The sequence below is a fragment of the Castor canadensis genome, chromosome 15, assembly GCF_047511655.1.
Source record: "Castor canadensis chromosome 15, mCasCan1.hap1v2, whole genome shotgun sequence".
NCBI lineage: Eukaryota > Metazoa > Chordata > Mammalia > Rodentia > Castoridae > Castor > Castor canadensis.
Window position 1 is genome coordinate 9,133,988 of NC_133400.1, and position 19,557 is coordinate 9,153,544.

The 19,557-nt window shown below is 38.9% G+C and overlaps 1 protein-coding gene across 19 annotated transcripts in view; it reads right to left on the reverse strand.

The window, feature by feature from the left end:
- Positions 1-19,557, reverse strand: part of Wwox (WW domain containing oxidoreductase) — a 927,061-nt gene that overhangs the window by 664,127 nt on the left and 243,377 nt on the right. The window contains exon 1 of one of the 19 annotated variants that reach the window (XM_074055607.1): positions 4,544-4,647. The exons of the other annotated variants lie outside the window; for them this stretch is intronic. Within the exon in view, the coding sequence (XP_073911708.1) occupies positions 4,544-4,632 (89 nt within the window). The 5' untranslated portion in view covers positions 4,633-4,647. Of the gene's footprint in view, positions 1-4,543; positions 4,648-19,557 lie in introns of those variants that run through there. 19 annotated transcript variants of the gene reach the window in all.

Here is a 19,557-nt window from a genome sequence, read left to right on the forward strand (position 1 = left end):
TACTCTCCCCCTCCCGCTCGTACCATCCCCTTCAAAGGACCTGTTTTACATTTCTTTCCTTCATTGTTTTAAATGTCTGTTAACTGGTCAGTGAAATTTTACCTGTAAATATTTAGTCTCAACCCCTGTGTCACTCTTCCTCACCTTTTTCCCCCTACCCTGAATCATTCAACAGTTTTCAGTACGTTTTGTTTTGTTTTGCCTACACAGATGTGATGTGTTTCAATATTATTTACTCTTCTCATTCTCTTTTTCTTCCCCTCCTTCCTTACTTTCCTCTAATAGTCCTACTATTAGAAACATGTTATAAGTATAAATATATACATATACATATTGCTTGTATTTCTATTTGGATCTGCCTTCCATGCATAAGAGCAAACACGCAACCTTTGTCTGTCTAAACCTGACTTAACTTCACTTAACATGATGCTTCTCCAGTTCTATCCATTTACCTGCGAATGACAAAAATTGCATTCTTCTTTATGGCTGAATCATATTCATATATATATATATATACATACACACACATACATATATACACACACATATATAAGAAAGTGTATATATCTATACCCTTACTTAATCCATTCATTAGTTTTAAAGCCTTTGAGCTGTTTCCATACCTTGGCTATTGTGACTAATGCTGCAATAAACATGGGTGTGCAACTGTTTCTATTTCATCCTGACTTAAAGTCCTTTGGATATATGCCTAGGAATGGTACTGCTGATTTCTACACTTTCTGACATTTTCAATCTTTCGCTCTCTGCTGTCTCATTCTTACTGCCTCATCAAATCTGACCATTAAATAGGAGATGGTCAGGGAAGATGGAAAAGAAATGGGAGAAAAAAAAGAAAGAAGAAGAAAGACATTCAAGGAGCCAGAGGGCTAGAAAGAGTTAGAAACATCAGAGCAGTTTCAAGTTTCACTTGCCTTCCTCTTTGCATTAATGATCTATACTTCTTAAATATTTGCCTCCATGAATACTCTCTTTCCTTGCCCCAAACATACTTCTCTCCACCAACTGCAATATCTCAAAGTGGACCAAAGAACCATGGCTTCTCCAAAAAGAAATCCGAAAACTTCCCTCTGCTGAAACCAGACTTCTCTGTCACCATGGACTCCACTTCTTCTTGACTCTGGGCTGACCTTGTACCTCTGGATACCACCAGCCTCACCTTCTGTCTCCTCCAGCCCGTCTTCTGATGCCTGTTGCTCCATTTTCCATATTCTTTGATTCAGTCTCAACCCCTTTGTACAACAATTTTATCCAGCTATTTGATTCCAAACAAAACCTTGGTGAGGTTGACATCCCACCCTCAGCTCTAGCTGCCATATCTTTCATGAGTTCTGGAATCACATTCCTACCCACCTGTTGGTGTTGTGTTCCAGAACATACTCCCCAAATCAGGGTCAGCATGGCCAAATCTAAGCTCTTCATGTTCTCTGCTCAACTCTTCTCCCTTTCCAATGTCCATCACTCTGACCCACCTGCCAATTCCACATGTTGCAACCCTCCCCACCTTCCAAGGACCACTCAGAAGGTTCTTCCTTCCTGGAAGATGCCTTGACTTTGATTCTCATTGAGAAAGCTAATAATATCTCCCTCTTCAAAACTTCTTAAATATTTTCCTTAGACCTTTTACAATGTCAGCACTGGTATGGTTGATAGAAAAACAGAACAATCGCAAACAAAGTTCTTCAAAATTAATACCAATAGAAAACTGCTGGCCTTTGAAGACCCCTGGCCTTTTATTCCTAACAAGACACAAACCACTCGTGTAGGGCATGATCCTGCCAGCATCTCCAACAAACACCCACTGCCCTGTTCAACCCTGACCACTATTCAGAGTGTCAAGAATGTCTGCTTACTATTCAATGGCAACAGCCCTACCCCTGCACATACTGAGCGCATTGTAAACCGAGTGTCTGAATCTCAGGGATGGCACCTCCTCGGAGGCGGAAACTGCCATTCTGTCTGGGATGTATCAATTCCTACATTACTGCACACCTTCCTACCATGTGCCACAATCTCTTTGCAAATATTACACCTAGACAACATTCAGCACTCATGCAGATGGAAGTCTTTGTTTCCCCAGGATCTGACTCTACTTTTTGTACATATCTGAATGTGTATGTCTGAATCAAGGATCTTTTCCCTATAACATTTGCACTATAGACTATTATATCATGAAATTTTGTAATATATTATTACTTAAAAAATGACTTCAGGAGGGGAAAAGTGGATTTGGTGCTATTCGATCAATAAAGACAGAGTCATTTATGCTTTGGAAACAAGACAAGACTGTTATGTAGACCTCAGAAGGGGAGGGGTGCTTGAATAGAGTCTCAAAGTAGCTGTAGACACCACCACGGGATTGAGTTACAGTGAATATTTGTAAATGAAATTGTTAACATGCTTTAAAAAAATGAGGCAGGATTTTTCAGGTTAAATAAACACCCTTCAGAATGTTAAGACAGTTGTGACTTTAGGGGATTTCATTTCAGCCCTAGCAAAGAACGAGCCAACTAGAATGCTGTGCACAGGGAAATACTTTCCAATTCCTCCTGGAAACAGACTGTCACACCATCTGGGCCACTGCTTGAGTAAGCTGCAAAAATTCATACTATCTGGAAATACTCTGAAATTCAATGCAAAAGCCTAAGGATCTTGCTCCCATAAGGAAGTTATTTTGCAGTCCTACCTGATATTCTGCAGCATTTTCTCCCAGAAAAGGAATGGATGAAATACTGTAGAATTCCAAAGTGAACTCCTGCTTAACTGACTAGTGCAATGTAGTCTGAATTCATAGATGTCAGGTCAAACTGCTCATAGCAATTCTCTTTTCCTACAGCTATCACAAACCAAGTCATGGTTTCCCATGTTTTAGCAATCCACCAAGGCCACAGTTACCCAAAAAGCAGTGAGCATGCCACTGGTACCACAAAGTAATTTGTGGGTAGTATATGGCAAACTTTTAAAGCAGTTACTTATATACAATATAATATATTGGAAAAATATATAATTGGCCTCGCAAACTCACAGTTTCAAAAATATTATTGTGGATATTTTTAAAAACTTGGTAGTATTACATATTAAATAATAATAGTACAACTACACACTGATTATGCAAAAATCTTCATATATTGTTCAGTAGACTTAAATTGAGGGATACTGCATGACAATATAATTGGTACTAAGGACACCTTTCAGAAAGAATGAACATGAGTGATTTTCTTTCATATGAGATGAGACAGACTCCATAAAATGAGTCATTTTATTGAAAGAATGAATGAAAACTATGATCTCTAGTTAAAGAATATGTTGCATCAAAATATTGTCATGAGAGAATTCTTTTGATTGACATAATTGCAGTAAGCCAGAGAAATAAAATTAGGTGGTAGGTAAAACTCTCTTTGCAGACTAGTCCGCCCCTCATCAGTGGAGTAGACGTCAGAAAAGTTAGTAAACCTCTCTGAGCCAACAGCTGTGTCCCTGTCAAAAATACTGCCTATCTTGTTTGATAGTTTTGGAAGTGGGGTGGGGGGGGGAGACAGGGAGGGGCAATGCCCTGATAGAGACAGTGTCTAAACTTTTTGTTCAGCTGCCTGGTATCTAGACCTGGGATCCTATGTTGGGGATAGAGTACCCACCAAAAATGCATAGGCATAAAATCAATAAACAATTGTCCTCCACATTCAGAAACTACGTATAGATTCTGTCCCATGCTCTTACTCAGAATCTCTTAAATAAATATGCAAGGAAGGAAAGAACATAAAGCAAGAGAAATACCAACACAGAAAACCAGTATCAGCTTGGGTGGTCAATGACCATCAGCTGCTCTTTCAAATGTTAAAGTTCCTACAGATGTTGAGAATTTGGAGGACAACATCAAGAATTAAAATAATAATTAACCAGGAATGAACTCTGCTGTCAAGACAACCTAGTCACACTTAATTAATTTTTTTTATATTTTCAACTAGAATAGAGAAAATAATCCAAAACAATCGCCAGGAGTAGAACATAGCTCCGGGTGTAGTCCCAGGACACCACCAAGAATTTTTCATTTCATGCACCATTTACAACATCTTATAGTGGATTCTGGAACATCAGTAGATACACTTAACAGAAAATGGAAACACTCCTGTTTTTATTATTTTCTCAAAATTTTGCCTCATGTCCATTACCTTGATTATATTTTCCCATCCCATCTTCTGCAGACCCAGAAGCAAAATCTCAATGCCATTGACTCTAAATGGGGAGAAACGTAAAGCAGGAACACATCTACATCCTCCCCAACAGAGTTTTCTAGGGAAAGCACATTGATTTGATAATTGCAACTTAGTTCAATTGGCATGATATCCAAAATGCACGTTTGACTCCTTGGTTCTGAACTTTGCAAACACCCCACCCCCGCCCTTTGCACTTAAACACTTTATCACCCTGTGTTCTGGTTTCCTGGGAATATTTAATAAAATGGAAAATCAACAGTAAGCACAATATTGAGGGGGAGGGAGAAGACAGTAAGGAAAAATAAACTCACAATCTCAGAACTTCAACTGAACACAGCTCCCACAGACCGAGGAAAGGTAAATCAACCAAGTGTCTCTTGGAGAATTCCCATTTTCTCATATGACAAATGAGTCATGGTCTCTTCCTAAACAAATGTTATGAGAAAAAGGAACTCTTGTTAGGCAAAAATGGAGTTTAGCAAACTCCACAAGCCAACTCAGAGCGTGAATATCATTCGGAAAAAAAGAAGAGAAGAAGCTACAAATGAAGAGGGTGGGGCTGGCATGATTTAGAGAAGATGGAACTAGTTATTTCTTTATGAATTTCAGTTTTCACATACCCACAACAGAGTAGGTCCTAATGATGGGATAGGAAGCTCAAAAGGACAGAGAATGAATGTGAAGTCACCTTGTGCTCACACACTCTGTCATACAACATACAACAGGAGGATGTATTTTTACAGTGACTTATCACTGCATCCCTGAAAATAAAAATAAAATAAGGTACCACATGAGAATTCTCTCAGCATCTCTGTACACACACACTAAGTTCCCTGTCATATCTTTTTTTTTTTAAACACACTGTATATGGTCAAGTTTTTTTTGAGCCACAGACACTTTCTCCATGACAACATCACTCAGATTTAGGTACCATTCACCTGATGTAAGGACACCTGTATTTACTTTTAAAAATTCACTAGAACCAATTAATCTGTACATCTCAGCCTCATCCTTTGCAAAAGCATCTGATAAGTGGGCTTTTTCTAGTCTGATTTTGACCTTTAAAAAAGAACATATATTAAGACAAATAGGATTATTTGCATGTGAACATCTCGTGTACAAACAGGGCTACATGAACTTGGGTAGCTGTACTGTGGTCCATAATAGCACCCAAGTGACTCGGTGGCCTTCAGCAAAGAGTACACACAGCCTACAATCACCACTAGTTAAGTCAGAGTGTCCAGGAGGCACATGTGAAGGGCTAGAGTGGGCAGTAAGCTACTTGGACACAACTATCAAGGACACATTTAAGCAGAGGCAACAGGATAACTCTGAGGCCAGCCTAGACTACACAGCAACATCCTGTCTCAAACAAAACAAAACTAAAAAAGAACACACTTATTCTTATAACTAAAAACCCTGCCTTTTCTTTTTGACTACGATTTCTTCATTGGTGGGTCTGTGTGTTCTCCACACTGGGCAGTGTCTAGTACAGGGCCTGGCACATAAACTGTCACTGGCATTTACTGACAATGTGTCTCATGGAATAATACTGGGCCTCCTCGCCATGAAAACTGACTCCCTTTAAGCATTTTACTCAGTTGATAAGTGGGCAAAATAAAAGGAATGAACAAATAACCAGCCTTCCCGGAAACACATTAGCATCCCTTCAAATTAAAATTGCATTTTGTGGACATAAAGCAGTATTAAGAATAACAAGTCATTATTTATGAACTTCCACAATACTATGGGTGCACAAAGTCTGCTGAAAATTCATAGGAAGGGAACATCCATTTTTTATGTATTTATAGAATAGTTATAAGAAGCACATGAGGATTTCATTACCATTATGCAAAGAGAGCTCCTTTAAAACCTATTTTATGCAGTTCTAATGCAGGGAGGGGTATCAATATGGGTTAGCAGAGGTGAGTTTCCATGGACAGTAGGAAAAACGTGTTTGGGCACTGTACTTCAGCACATGGTCAAGTCAAACAATAAAACATCTCAAGCATTTTGTACATGGTTTTTGACTCTTTCCTTTGTTTTGCCTAGAGATATATGGAGCTGTAACAGAGTTCAGAAAGCCCCTGACAGCTGTGTGCTGCCATTCAGACCTGAAAGATTCCATGTTATGATAAAAATTAATGAACTCTGATATCCTCTGGGACTCCCTGGACCCTGGGAATAGCTGTTGAAGAAATACAACCTCGTCAGAGAGCAGCACACAGCCCTGGAGAGGAGTATTAACACACATGTGGCGGTGGTGTGGCTACTGATCCCCTTTGCCAAAGGGCACGAAAGCACTGAGTGGTTAGAATTATTTCGTGGGTCAGGAGAGGTCAAATAAAAAAAACTTTTTACAAAATAACTGAACCTGAGTGGGATTCAGGCAGTAACTTCTTAAACCAAAAAAAGGTCACTCAACATCATCTCTCCTGTTGGCTGTGAACTTAGACTTGTCTTACTCATTGGTTGGACAACCACTGGTCGTGCGTGTTGTACCAGTGGACATTACTCCAATAGGGCTCAGAAGGGCTCTTGGTGTTGAGCTCAGGAGCAATGCTGAAGCACAAAGACCCACTTCAATGGACCCATCACCTGTAGCACTCAGGTATTACGATGTCTTCAGACATGGCTGAATAATGAGAATAACATTAATAGTAACTATATTTATGGTAGCCCAAAAGTGGAAATATCCATATTACTGAACATTTTCCAGCCATAAAAAGGAATTAACCACTGACCCACGGTGACAACATAGCTGGATCTTGAAAACATTGTGCTAAATAAAAGAAGCTGATACAAAACACCATATAAGATTTTGTCTATTGAAGTGTCCAGATAGGCAAAGTAAATTAGTGGTTGCCTAGGGCTAGAGGAAGGGAGAATGGAAATGAATACTCATCTTTACACATTTTCCTTATAGAGTGATGGAAATGTTCTGGAATTCAATAGTGGTGGTAACTGTACAACAAGACTCAAGCCACATAAAAGGAGCTCAGTGAAAAATAGCTTATTTTCATTTCTTTTTGGTTTTGGATAATTGAAAGTTACATGATTTTAATCTATGACATTACTTTAGCCTATTATTAGAATTTGACCATGTCAAGTTGAATTTTTTTCTCAACATCTAAAGTCATTGAAAAGAGTCACAGATCAAACATTTTCAAACCTTTTTTTCTTAAAACATTCTTCATATTTTCCATAACCTTACAGTATGCCAATTTTCTATTTACACTGATGATGGAAAACCTAAGGGGGAAAGGTGCTATTAGAAAAATATATTTTTCAAAAGTATCTGAAATATATATATTTATAAACACACAAAGTTAACGCCTTTCCTACAGAATCTCTATTATTTCATGGAAAGAAAAAAAAAAGCAATCAAAGTGATATTCTGAAATACCAACAGTGGCACTAATTGAAAGGAAATAGAGTTCATGGATGAAAATTTATGATGTCTTAGGTTTGGCTTCAAATAATCTAGCAAGAACCATGTTCAGAATTGTAGAAGTTGGGTAAACGGTATGGGAAGGTCCTTTGTAATTTTTTTTCTCTCTTGTGTGTGTGTATGTGTGTGTGAAAAAAATCTCACAGTAAAAATGTTCAAGAAATAAAGACAAACTAACAGAGGGTTAAGGTAATGAGTGATTTCTGCTTTTGTATATATGCCTTTCCATTATTTTTAAATCTGTTCTACAATGAACATGGATCATTTTTCTGGCCATAAAGTTAATGCAAAATAGTATAATTTATACATAATAACAAAACCAATAGGTTTGGAATCTGCCTGAAAATTTGTAAAAGTGGATAAAGCCTTCTAAAATCACATGAACTCAGGCCATTGTGATCACAGCAAAAGTCACTGCAAGGAGGAAAAAGAGAGGCAGGATGGACACTTGAGTCAATGTGAGTCAATGCCCTGTATAGCTATCCTTATCTCAACCAGCAAAAACCCTTGTTCCTTCCTATTATTGCTTATAGTCTCTCTACAACAAAATTAGAAATAAGGGCAAAATAGTTTCTGCTGGGTATTGAGGGGGTGAGGGGGTGGGGGGGAGAGGGAGGGGACGGAGTGGGTGGTAAGGGAGGGGGTGAGGGGCAGGGGGGAGAAATGACCCAAGCCTTGTATGCACATATGAATAATAAAAGAAAAAATAAATAAATAAAATCACATGAACTCAGGCCATTGTGATCACAGCAAAAGTCACTGCAAGAAGGAAAAAGAGAGGCAGGATGGACACTTGAGGCTCTGTAGCTGGGATTGAAATTTATTTTGGAATCAAGGTCTTAAAAGGTCCTATCAAGTTCTTGTCTCAGATCAGTTTGAAACCTTCTCTCTAACAGGGTGACATTCTATTAAGCCTGGACAAGAAAAACAAAGGCATCCTGCTTTAGGTGGCAAAGAAGAACTGAGTGGGAGGATGCATAGAACCACTTGCTGGAGCTGCGCTTCTACTACTGAAAACGCCCGGTGGCAAAAGTAGGGCACTGCCATTGAAAACAAAGAATGAGGCTGGGATGTAGCTCAGTGGTACAGTGCTTGCCTAACATGTGAGAGGCCCTAGATTCCATCCCAGCACCAAAAAAGACAAAAAGAAAACAAAGAATGAGCCAGGAATTGATGAGTGAGTGACAGTGACAAAAGTTAGGCCATTCTGACTCCCCAACCTAAAGCTCTCCCACTCACTCACTCACTTCTGGCTCCTCCAGAAGTTGGGTGAAGGATATGGGCAGGTCCTTTACAATTAAATCAAAGTGGTCAGGAGTAGCAGCCAGCCGTCAGTGTTTTTTAATGATTCCCAGCTGATTCCACATACAGTCAGGCTCAAGAATCACTACAACAGTCTCTTGAGACCTTACAGTCCTAATGTGGAAAATGCAGGCAAGCATGTCCTTTAAGGCTGGAGACAGTCTGCTCAGAGCAGCTCCCAGACACTTTATAATTTGTCAACTTACCCATCTTGTACTTCTAAGACAACCTGATATCTTTCTACCTTTCTGGATCTGGTTATCAATGATTGTGTAATGTCAGCTCGAATATCTTTTTGATTATAAGGCAGTGACTGAACTGTAACACCAGTTTAAGCTTCAGTTGCAAATGAACAGAGTGCCACTAATTGAGGGAATCCATTTATGTTTCTCTGAATGACAAGGTACAGAATTGATTTCTCCAAAATGAAGAAAAGAAAGTACTCACAGTACTAAAAACACAGCACAGTAACAAGTGGTTCAACTAAAAATATAATCTTCCTCAGGGATTTTCAGCAGGCTGCACAGTGTCATGCCAATGATTTATTTCAAGTGTATGTTCAAGTTTTTAGGCTGACGAGAATTAGGTTCTTAACAATTTACTGGGGGGAGAAGATGGCTCCCATGTTATTAAAATGTGATTTCAGTGTGGTTAAAGCACAACTTCTCAACATGTCAATTATGTAAATGTAGAATTCTGATGTGACACTAGGGGTGGTTGGATGGTACAAAGGAAGAAAAGAAAAACCAAGCTGGATTCACTGGCCAAGTTAGGGAAGTATAATCTAAACCACAGAATTGAAATGCTTTTTTCAAGCCTTACATAAATCAAGAGTTCTCTGAGAGTAACCAAACATTAACACCACCATGGATTTGTGGCATGGATGGCTGCGTGGGTGGTCTTTAGTCTCACTGTGGGTCAACGAACAGGCTCCAAAGATCTGGTTCAGGGGGTGTTAGTCCCTGTCCACTCCAAGCAATGCTGCCTTATCACACAGCCCATGGCCACACCAAGGAATCCCTCACTCTTAATGGACAAATGTCTTTATAGAGTCCTAGAAAAGAACTTTCAAGTTATTTGCCTTTAATAACTATTGCACATATGATTATATTAAAAGTTGTCCCCCAAGATTGACAAACACAGAATCTCCTTATCACTCAAGGTGGGGGACTTTGAATGACTGAGGATTGGCACTTTAAAAGTAAAATTTGGCTCACCAAATGGAAGGACGTGACTCCATTTTTGTTCTTGCACCTTCTTCCTTTGCACCTACTCATTCACCCATATATCCATCCTCTTCCTGGAGCTTACTGTCAGGTACTAAATGTGACATGGCAAAGGATGATGGTAATATTGATGATGATGAAGCACAAGCTAAAGTTTAGTAAGTACTCACTAAATTTAGTACTAAATTTACTAAAGTTTAGTAAGTACTCATAATTCATAAGAATTATGTTATTTAATGTTCTCGACCACACAAGTGGCTTGGCCATCACCTCCCATTTTTACTGATAAAGACACTGATGATGGCAAAGATTAAGGAATTTGCAAAAGTCACTATTTTGGCAGGTCATAGAACAGAGATTCAGATGAATTAGCCAAGGTTTTTGGTCCTCTGGGGCTCAGTCTAACAAAGAAAAATCAAAATACTAAAAAGCATCCCCAAGGTGTTCCATGTGATGACTGGGTACGTTACTGATGCTTCAATAAATGACTTGTCAATTCAACTGTGGTAAGAGGAAGGAAGAAGGGAGGCTCTGTAGAGGATCTGAGATAAAGTCATCCCATGAGCAGGTGACAGACAGGTAGGAGGGGGCAGTACAAGCTAATGGCCAGGGTCAGGTTCCAGGTTCTAGACATTGTGCTTATGTGAGGGCAGAGCACTGAGGCACAGGGTTGGGAAGACATAGTGATCAATGACAGGGCAGAAAGGACCAGATCACACCTGCACATGCAGCTACTGCAGTTCAGGCAGCAGGACATCACCAAGCAGGTCAGTGTTGGTGTAGGTGGCAGGTTTATATCAGAGAACAATTGTTGTGGCAATTCAAAGGTGTAAATAGCAAAGTGACCCTTTGGTCTTCTTCTGTCTACCTGATAAGCATCATTTTGAAGACAAGTAGGAACTAAGGGGAAATGAACACTGACATTTGAAGTAAATATACACAGACAACTACAAATGAGAGTGAATAGCTACTATTTCTGCTTAAAGGGACTCCATGGAAAAGCACCTTTTAGCCATTTGGTGGAATATGGTCTAAGTACCTTAATTGAGTGTCTGAGTCTCCCTTCTGTTGACTCTGCTTAACCTCCTTTACACATATTTTAGCAAAACAAATTTCCTCCTGACGATAGAAAATTGGCTGGAAGAAGGATCACCTTTAACCTTGAAGTGACCTTAATAATTGTCCCAGTAGGCAGTGGTTGTCATCTATTATTGGAACAAATCTCCTTCAGAGGCAATGTGTTGTACATGATACATTTCCCAAATGAGACAGATCTGATTCTTCAAACCACTGTGTAAGCTCAATGAAGAGCTCAATGAAGATTTTGAGTTAAGTTCTAGCTCTACTACTTATTAGCCAGCCTGACCTTCATTGGGGTCCTTAACCTCTGTAAGCCTCAATGTCTTGATCTGTAAAATGTGGTTATCTGTTGGCTTAAGCCAAATAATGAGACACGGCCATTCCTTTGCTGCATTTGACTTACCCTTTCAATCCTTGTCAAAATAAGATTGGATGGCACATAAATGCTTAGCTGTGCATGATAAATAGCTGACACATATCAGCAATTATCATCGCCATCATTATCATCATATGGTTTCAAGCTCCAGTTAGGGCTCAGTGTGTTCATTATTTAACACTACTCACTTGTGCTAGTTGACCTGCTTTTCCATATCATGATAATTCAAAAACTTAGCACAGCACCCTTGTCTACTAAAACTCTTTATACATCCTCTCAGCTGTTAAGTATCCCATGGTACTTTTTGCAGAGAATTAAAATGAACCATGCACATGACATATGTACTTACTCATCATGACTGGACCTAACATCATCCATTTTCCAAGCAAAAAATAGCATGTACTTCTCATGGTGAGACAGGATGCTACTAAAACAAATTACATTTCAAGGGACTATGGGCTGAAGTCCAGGGGGCAGTCAACTACAGTCCAGGCCAGATCCTCAATCCAACCCACTTCCTGTTTTGCAAGGAACAGTCACAAGCAGTCACATACACATTGCCTGTAGCTACATTTGCACTGCCATGATCCTAGTTAACACTGAACGGCTGAGCAGCCGCCACAGAGACCATCTGGTTCATAAGCAAAAAATATTTACCATCTGATTCTTCAGAGGAAAACTTTACCAACCCACTCTATTCCAGTGCTTTAAGTGATCATTGCTTAATACCAGCAATGAAATTAATATTATTTGCTAGAGGTAAAGACATAATGCCAGTGTATATAGGTATTAGTGGGATAATGAGTGGGAAAAGGTAATCACTAATAACTGCATCTATCCTCAAAGCATGGCTTTTACTATTAACTGGAGGAGGCTGGTTTTTTGTGTCTTTAATTAACATACAATCATCACTTTGTTCTCACAAAACATGAGGGTGATGGTGAGTCCATTAGGAAATAAAAACTGTTTATCTTGAAAACATCATTGTGGTTAATCCAAACATATCTTCATTTATTCCTCAGCAATGATGACTTTTAGTCATGGCAAAAAGGTGCACTGAAAGTTTTGCTTTCTGCCTAATTGAATTTTGAGTATCTTCTTAATGCAGCATGCAGCATGTCAGTCTCATTTTAATTTAAAAATTACTCTTCTTCACCAAAGGTATGTTTCTTCATATAACATTATCAAAAAGTTCTTAGGCATCACAACTATTGTATGAGAAAAAGAGAACAATGTGCAGGAGGAATGAGAAAACAAATGGTTTGATTCCAGTGTCTGATCCAGTTCCTGGCACTGTTGTAAGTGCTGAATAAATAATGAAGTGAGGAAAACAATTGTTAGAAGGGGAGAGGAAGAAGGAATACAGGGTACTTGGGTATCAAATACATAGGAATTTGTCCTATTTGTCGTATGTCGTACTGCACCTCACTTTTCTGAGGCAAGGTGCTCTTAAGGAACTGTAATAATTTTTAAAAGACACCTAAAATCAAAGGAAGAGGCCATGGCATTGTTAAAGAGAACAGAAGCAGGACAGTTACTCTGAAAGACTACTGTGAAGATATCTCACTCAGGTCCATGGCTTTGCATCATTGTAAATAAAGAACAGTGAAGAGAAGCGGGTGGAGAACCCAGTACAGTAATAAGTACCCTTTGACTCTCAGGGGAGCGTCACTGAACTAACAACCATTTCTGCCAGGTTCTGGTCATGCTAACAGCTGTGGTCAGAATGAAGCTCATTTTCCCTCTTCTCTTGACTGCCAGGAATCTCAAAGCTCATCCTTAGACCCAAGTTTTAATGATTACAAAAGCTCTTGAGATGCACACTTCCTCTCTGATCACATCTTACTAGTCCACATTTATTCCCTTTCTCTGTTTAAAGTAGATCTCTTATTTCTATCTTAGGATACTGGATGTTGTCTTAAAAGACTCACAAATCATTTTAGGATCAAGATGAGAAATAAATGCATATTCATAATGCATATACACAATACACTGAGATGTAGCTGGTCATTTCATGAATTATAGCTATAGTCAATGACTATGCAAAACTAATGTGCTCATCCAGATTACACAGATTTGGAAAACAAGACCCAAAATACTAATTAGTTTGCACAGAGCCACACAGTTACTAAGTGGTAGCACTAGAATTTAAACTGAAGATCAGTTGACCCCAAAACCTGTTATTTTCACTACACAAGGAGTTGTGTGTTATTGTCCTGGGGTGAGCATAGGAAATCTGCCCCTTGCTCATTTTGTAAATAAAGTTTTATTGGAACATAGCCATGCTCATCCATTTCTACACTGTCCATAGCTGCTTTTATGCTACAATGGCAGGGCTGAGTAGTTGCAACACAGATTTCATGGCCTAAAAAGTCTAAAATATTTACTCCCTGGCCCTTTACAGAAAAGTGTAACAACCCCTGAGCTACACTACACTATGTTAAGTTAGTGCTTTTATTTAATAAAGAACGACAGGACAGAAGTATGTTTAAAGAATTATATAAAAAGAGATGATGCCTAAATCGTTAAGCATTAAAAGGCAACCCCCCCCCACTCATCCCTGATGTTTCTAGCCACACTAAATATTTCACAATATGATATTTCAATAACTTAAGATGGAAAATGTATGGGATAGGGAAAAAATTAACTTGTAGACTTCTTAAAAATTCCCTAAAAATCATAAGGAAGATCTGGATTTACAGCGTTCATTACAGTTACAGTCAGACTCTCGGTTTACTTTCCTTTTTGTTTTCATACTGTGTAGCAAAGAAAAGCAATATCATCCCCTATTAGGCAAACTAGAACAGATTTTTCATGTTCAGCACAGTGTTGCAGATATGTTGGCAAGAACATGATTCTGAAAACTGAGCTGGGGAGAAGAAGATTAATCTGGAATTTACACATTGGTCTTCAGGGTAATTTATCCCTCAAAATTTGGGATTTATTTCTAATTTATAGCCCACCCACTTCCATAGAAGGGCTGGAAACCAAGAAGTACTGAATAGGAATCCAAGAACATTATATCTGGGATTAGTAGGTTCAAGTTCTGAAAGTAATTTGGAGAAAGTAAAAATAAATAACTTCTTAAATATTTTTCTCCTCCAAAAGTAAATGATAGGAAGCCTTTATTCCAACCATTTTTAATAAACAGTATTCAATGTGATCTTTAAAGGGAAATAAAGCCTAATTTCTTTAAATTATACTAGAGACAGAAAGTTGAGAAGAGAAATAGAAAACCATGATCAAAAATGAAGTGCTAGAAACCTTCAGAATTGCATGATTATTTGACTATAAATTTCCTGTCAATTTTAATTAATTTCTAGGATGACTCAAAGCCAGTATTAGGAGAGCTGAAAAATGATGAATCCAAGCAATGAGTGTTCAAGATTATGTGCCACCCCCAACTTTTAAAATTATAGGATTGGAATTCAGCTGTTAATTTTGTTGGAGATACAAGGAACTTGAACTATAAAAGTTTTTGAAGAAGAAAAAATATCTATGGTGCATCTGTTTCTCAGAGCTGTGTATTCAAACTATGTACTTTCCTGCAAGTGTTCCAGCTACAACCAGGGACAAAAATGTGCAAAAGCATCACAAACAGTACACTATTGTTTCTGAGTCTGTTTCAGCATATCCCAATAAGAGGCCAAAGTGATTAAGAAGGCTAGTCATTCTCTGAGGGATGCCTCTGCCTGCCAGGCAGTGTGGAGTCTGGCTCCCACCCAGAATTATAGTTTAAACAAAAATATCCTTCGAAACCCAGTTTGGTGGGGACTTACCACAGGCTTTGGTTTGGAACTTTCCAGTAATGCCCAAAATAATTCGACCTGAGACACACTGGCTGACCACCACCACCATTAACTCTGGGAGAACTATCTAGAATCAGGCTGAGGCTGCTGTGCAGACCACCAAGAAGAGTGAGAGGACAATAACAGAATAAATGAAAGAAAAAGTGAGCAGGCAAACAGGAAGCAAGGGGACAGAGGAGTGAGGAGGGTGGGAAGTGCCGAGCCTTAAGGACACTTTGGAAAGCAGGTATATGTGTCCTCTAGGTGGAGGAATACACCACCATCCAAGAAGTGTCCTGTCAAAAACTGAACATGAACTTGCTCAAGTTTCTAGTGCATGGTAACGTTTCACAGGAAACTAAGGAGAGGAAAGAGTATACTGGATTATATCTCAGGGTGCAATAAACAAATATGGGAATCTCTAAGAGGACCATCTGGTCAATTAAACAAATATGTTGTATTTTAAAAGACTTTTAAAGAAAAAAGAAGTAGAGAGACCAACTATAGGTGAAATGATAATGCTACTAATAGCAATGAGACATGAATGTAAATGGGGGATGGGTCCAGGGAGATCAGCGGGACGCAGATGGGGAAAGGAGAACACAGGGGAGGGAGGCGAAAAGGACCAAAGTACATTACATATATATATGTATATGTATATACACATATACATATATATATATATGGAATGTAATGTATATACACGTATACATATATATATGTAATGTATATACACATATACATATATATATGGAATGTATATACACACATATATATATATATGGAATGTAATGTATATACACATATGCATATATATATGTATATGTATATACACATATACACATATATACATATATATATGGAAACTGCATAATGAAATCCACCAAACACTGTTTGAAAAGGGGGCAGGGTTAAGAGAATAAATAGAGGGTAAACTTGTTTATAGTACACTGTATGCAATCTATGGAATTATTGCAATGAAACCACCTTGTACTATGAATGTATGCTAATAAAAATAGGTTGTTTTTTAAAAAATACATTGACTGAAATTATCTGAATCCTGATTTAAACAAATTGAGAGAGAAAATGGAGGGAAATAATGGAGGAGGAGGGAAATGCGGGAGAGGAGGAAACTAAAATTTTAAGCTATGAAACTCTGGGTGTAATTTGTTACTCAGTAATGAATAACCAGTATAGAAGTCTGTACTAAAAGATAGATGGCCAAAGTGTAAGAAGTAATGAAGAGAGTTACACATTCCAGATTCAGAAAGAATTGGATTCAAATTCTGGATCTGCTATTGCTAAATCTGTTATAGTGAGCTTGTGCTTTGACTTCCAATTTGGAAAGTATGGATGATACCAGCCAACGTTGAGAGTCACTGTGAGAAATCAAAGACAGAATCCACGTATAAGTGCTTAACACACATGAGTCTGCCAAAGCAAAGGTGAAGGGAGCTGCAGTTCACCATTTGACTTCTGAGCTTCCAGAAGGGGTGAGGCAACTTCTGCTGTTATGAGAACAAATTGATATACATGTATATTAGAGGAAAATAATTATAAAGGAAATTGGCATGGCTATTAAAATGGAAGTATGAGAATTCCAAGATGGCGGCTAGAGGTAGGAAGCAGAAAGCGACCCTCCTATAGTGAAATCTTGGAGAGACGCTGGAGACACACTTTGCAGGCATAATCACTGAGAAAAGGCATAACTTCGACCCCTCCACATCTCCAGCCGGTGCAGAGAATCTCCACTTCACGTTAAACGGAGAAACCAGGAGGGCCCCCGGCCTCCAGTGGCCGGCGCCCATAGGGCTTGGGAAGACGCGGACCAGGTGAGCTTCGTGGTACCGCGGTAGCCCCATAGACAAGCCTGGGCCAGAGCAGCATAGCCCCCTGGACAGACTGACCTCCACCCGGGAAAAAAAGAGAAACTGAGTACTAAGCAATAAGAACAGTCAAGACACGCTGGAAAGAGGGTGGGGCGCCCTGAGCGCTGAAGATTGGGGAAGGGAATCCTTCCTGGGACTGTAAATAAACGAGCCGGGTGGGCAGAGAGCCTCTGGCAGGAGCGGGGCGTGCCCAGCAACCAGGAGCGGGGAGCTTGTGAGAGGAGGGAAGACCCACTTCCCACGTGAACTGTAAATAAACACGCAGGCCTGACAACGCGGGGCAGTGGCACCTTTCCCAGTGCTTGGAAAGGGGAAAGCCTGTAGCAGAGGCTCCCGCACAGGAGAACTCTGAGCAAACAAAGCCTGTGGGACCAGGTGAGTGCTACCTCACCCCAGAGACCTGCATAAATAACGCCGCCAGCTACAGGCTGAGAGCAGCAGGCAGGCAAGCCACAGTTGCAGATACCATTCTGAGAACTGCCTCCAGACGCTTTTTTTTCTTTTTCTCCCTACCTTTGATGAGAGAACAACCGAATTACACCTGCAAGCCAAAAAACTTACTGAAACTGTATTGCATTTGAACTGGGGACACTTGGTGGGGCTTTTTTTTTTTCTTCTGTGTGTGTGTGAGTGTAGTTTTGTTCCACTTTATGCATCCCCTTTGATGAGACAACTACAGAACAACATCTGAGGCACCAACTCCAGGACTGGAGATTGAGACGGACATCCAAATTATTAACAATGAAATTGCATTGCATATAAACTTGGAAGTTTTTTGGTTTTTTTTTTTTTTTAATTTTCTATTTTCCATTTTATTTTAATTCATTTTTATATATAGATATTACTTTCATATACTTATTTTTTATTTTTTTATCTTTGATTTTCAATCCTCTCTCTGTCTCTCTATTGTCTGTTCAGCTTACTGTCGATTAGTACACTAACACTCCCTGTTTATACCTTTGAAACTCTCTTGTCTGATACCTTGTTCTGCTTTCTCCCTCTTGTCTGTATATTTGTTTTCCCCTTTTCTTTAACTTCTTGCTTTCCATCTCAGCTCACTCTTCCATTCTCAATATTACCATTGTTATTATTACAAGCTAGAAAATACTTAATTACACACAGTACAGGAACAGTAACAACACCAAGGACAATGACAGGAAGACAGAAAAAACAAGGAAACCAGTTTCCCCACAGCAAAAAATTAGTACAGGAACCAGAGGGGAATGAAGAGAACAGAAACTCAGATCCAGACTCCAACAAAATGAAGATAAACTATGTCAAAGGACCCAATGAAGCCCACAAGAATAATTTAAAAGAAGATATACTACAAGTACTCAATGAGAATTTTATAGAGATGATACTGGATAGGGTCAACCAAAATGTACAGGAGACACTCAAGAAATTCCAAGAAAATAAAAATAGAGAATTTGAAAAAGCAAAAGAAGAAATAAAGGAAACCATAGAAGCACTGTATAAACACCAAAGTGAAAGAGAGAACACAATGAATAAATGGATAAATGAACTCAGGACAAAAATAGACAACAATAAAGAGGAAACCAGCCAGGATATGGAAAACCTCAGAAAAAAGAACAAAACAGAACTGCAAAACAAAACGGAAGGCCAATCCAGCAGAATAGAACAAACAGAAGACAGAATCTCAGAACTTGAAGATGAAATGGTAATTAAAGGAAAAACTGAAGAACTATTAACTAAACAACTCAAGACCTATGAAAAGAAAATGCAAGAACTCACTGACTCCATCAAAAGACCAAACTTGAGAATCATGGGCATCGAAGAAGGAGAAGAGGTGCAAGCGAAGGGAATGCGTAATATATTCAACAAAATAATAACGGAAAATTTCCCAAATCTAGAGAAAGATATTCCCATACAAATGCAAGAGGCCTCCAGGACACCAAACAGAACAGATCAAAATAGAACTACTCCATGACATATCATCATTAAAACAACAAGTTCAGAAACTAAGGAAAGAATATGGAAGGCTGTAAGAGAGAAAAAACAAGTAACATACAAAGGTAAACCCATCAAAATCACAGCAGACTTCTCAACAGAAACATTAAAAACAAGAAGAGCTTGGGGTGAGATCTTCCAGGCACTGAATGAAAATAACTTCAACCCCAGGATACTCTACCCAGCAAAGCTATCATTCAAAATAGATGGAGCAATAAAAGTCTTCCATGATAAGCAGAAACTAA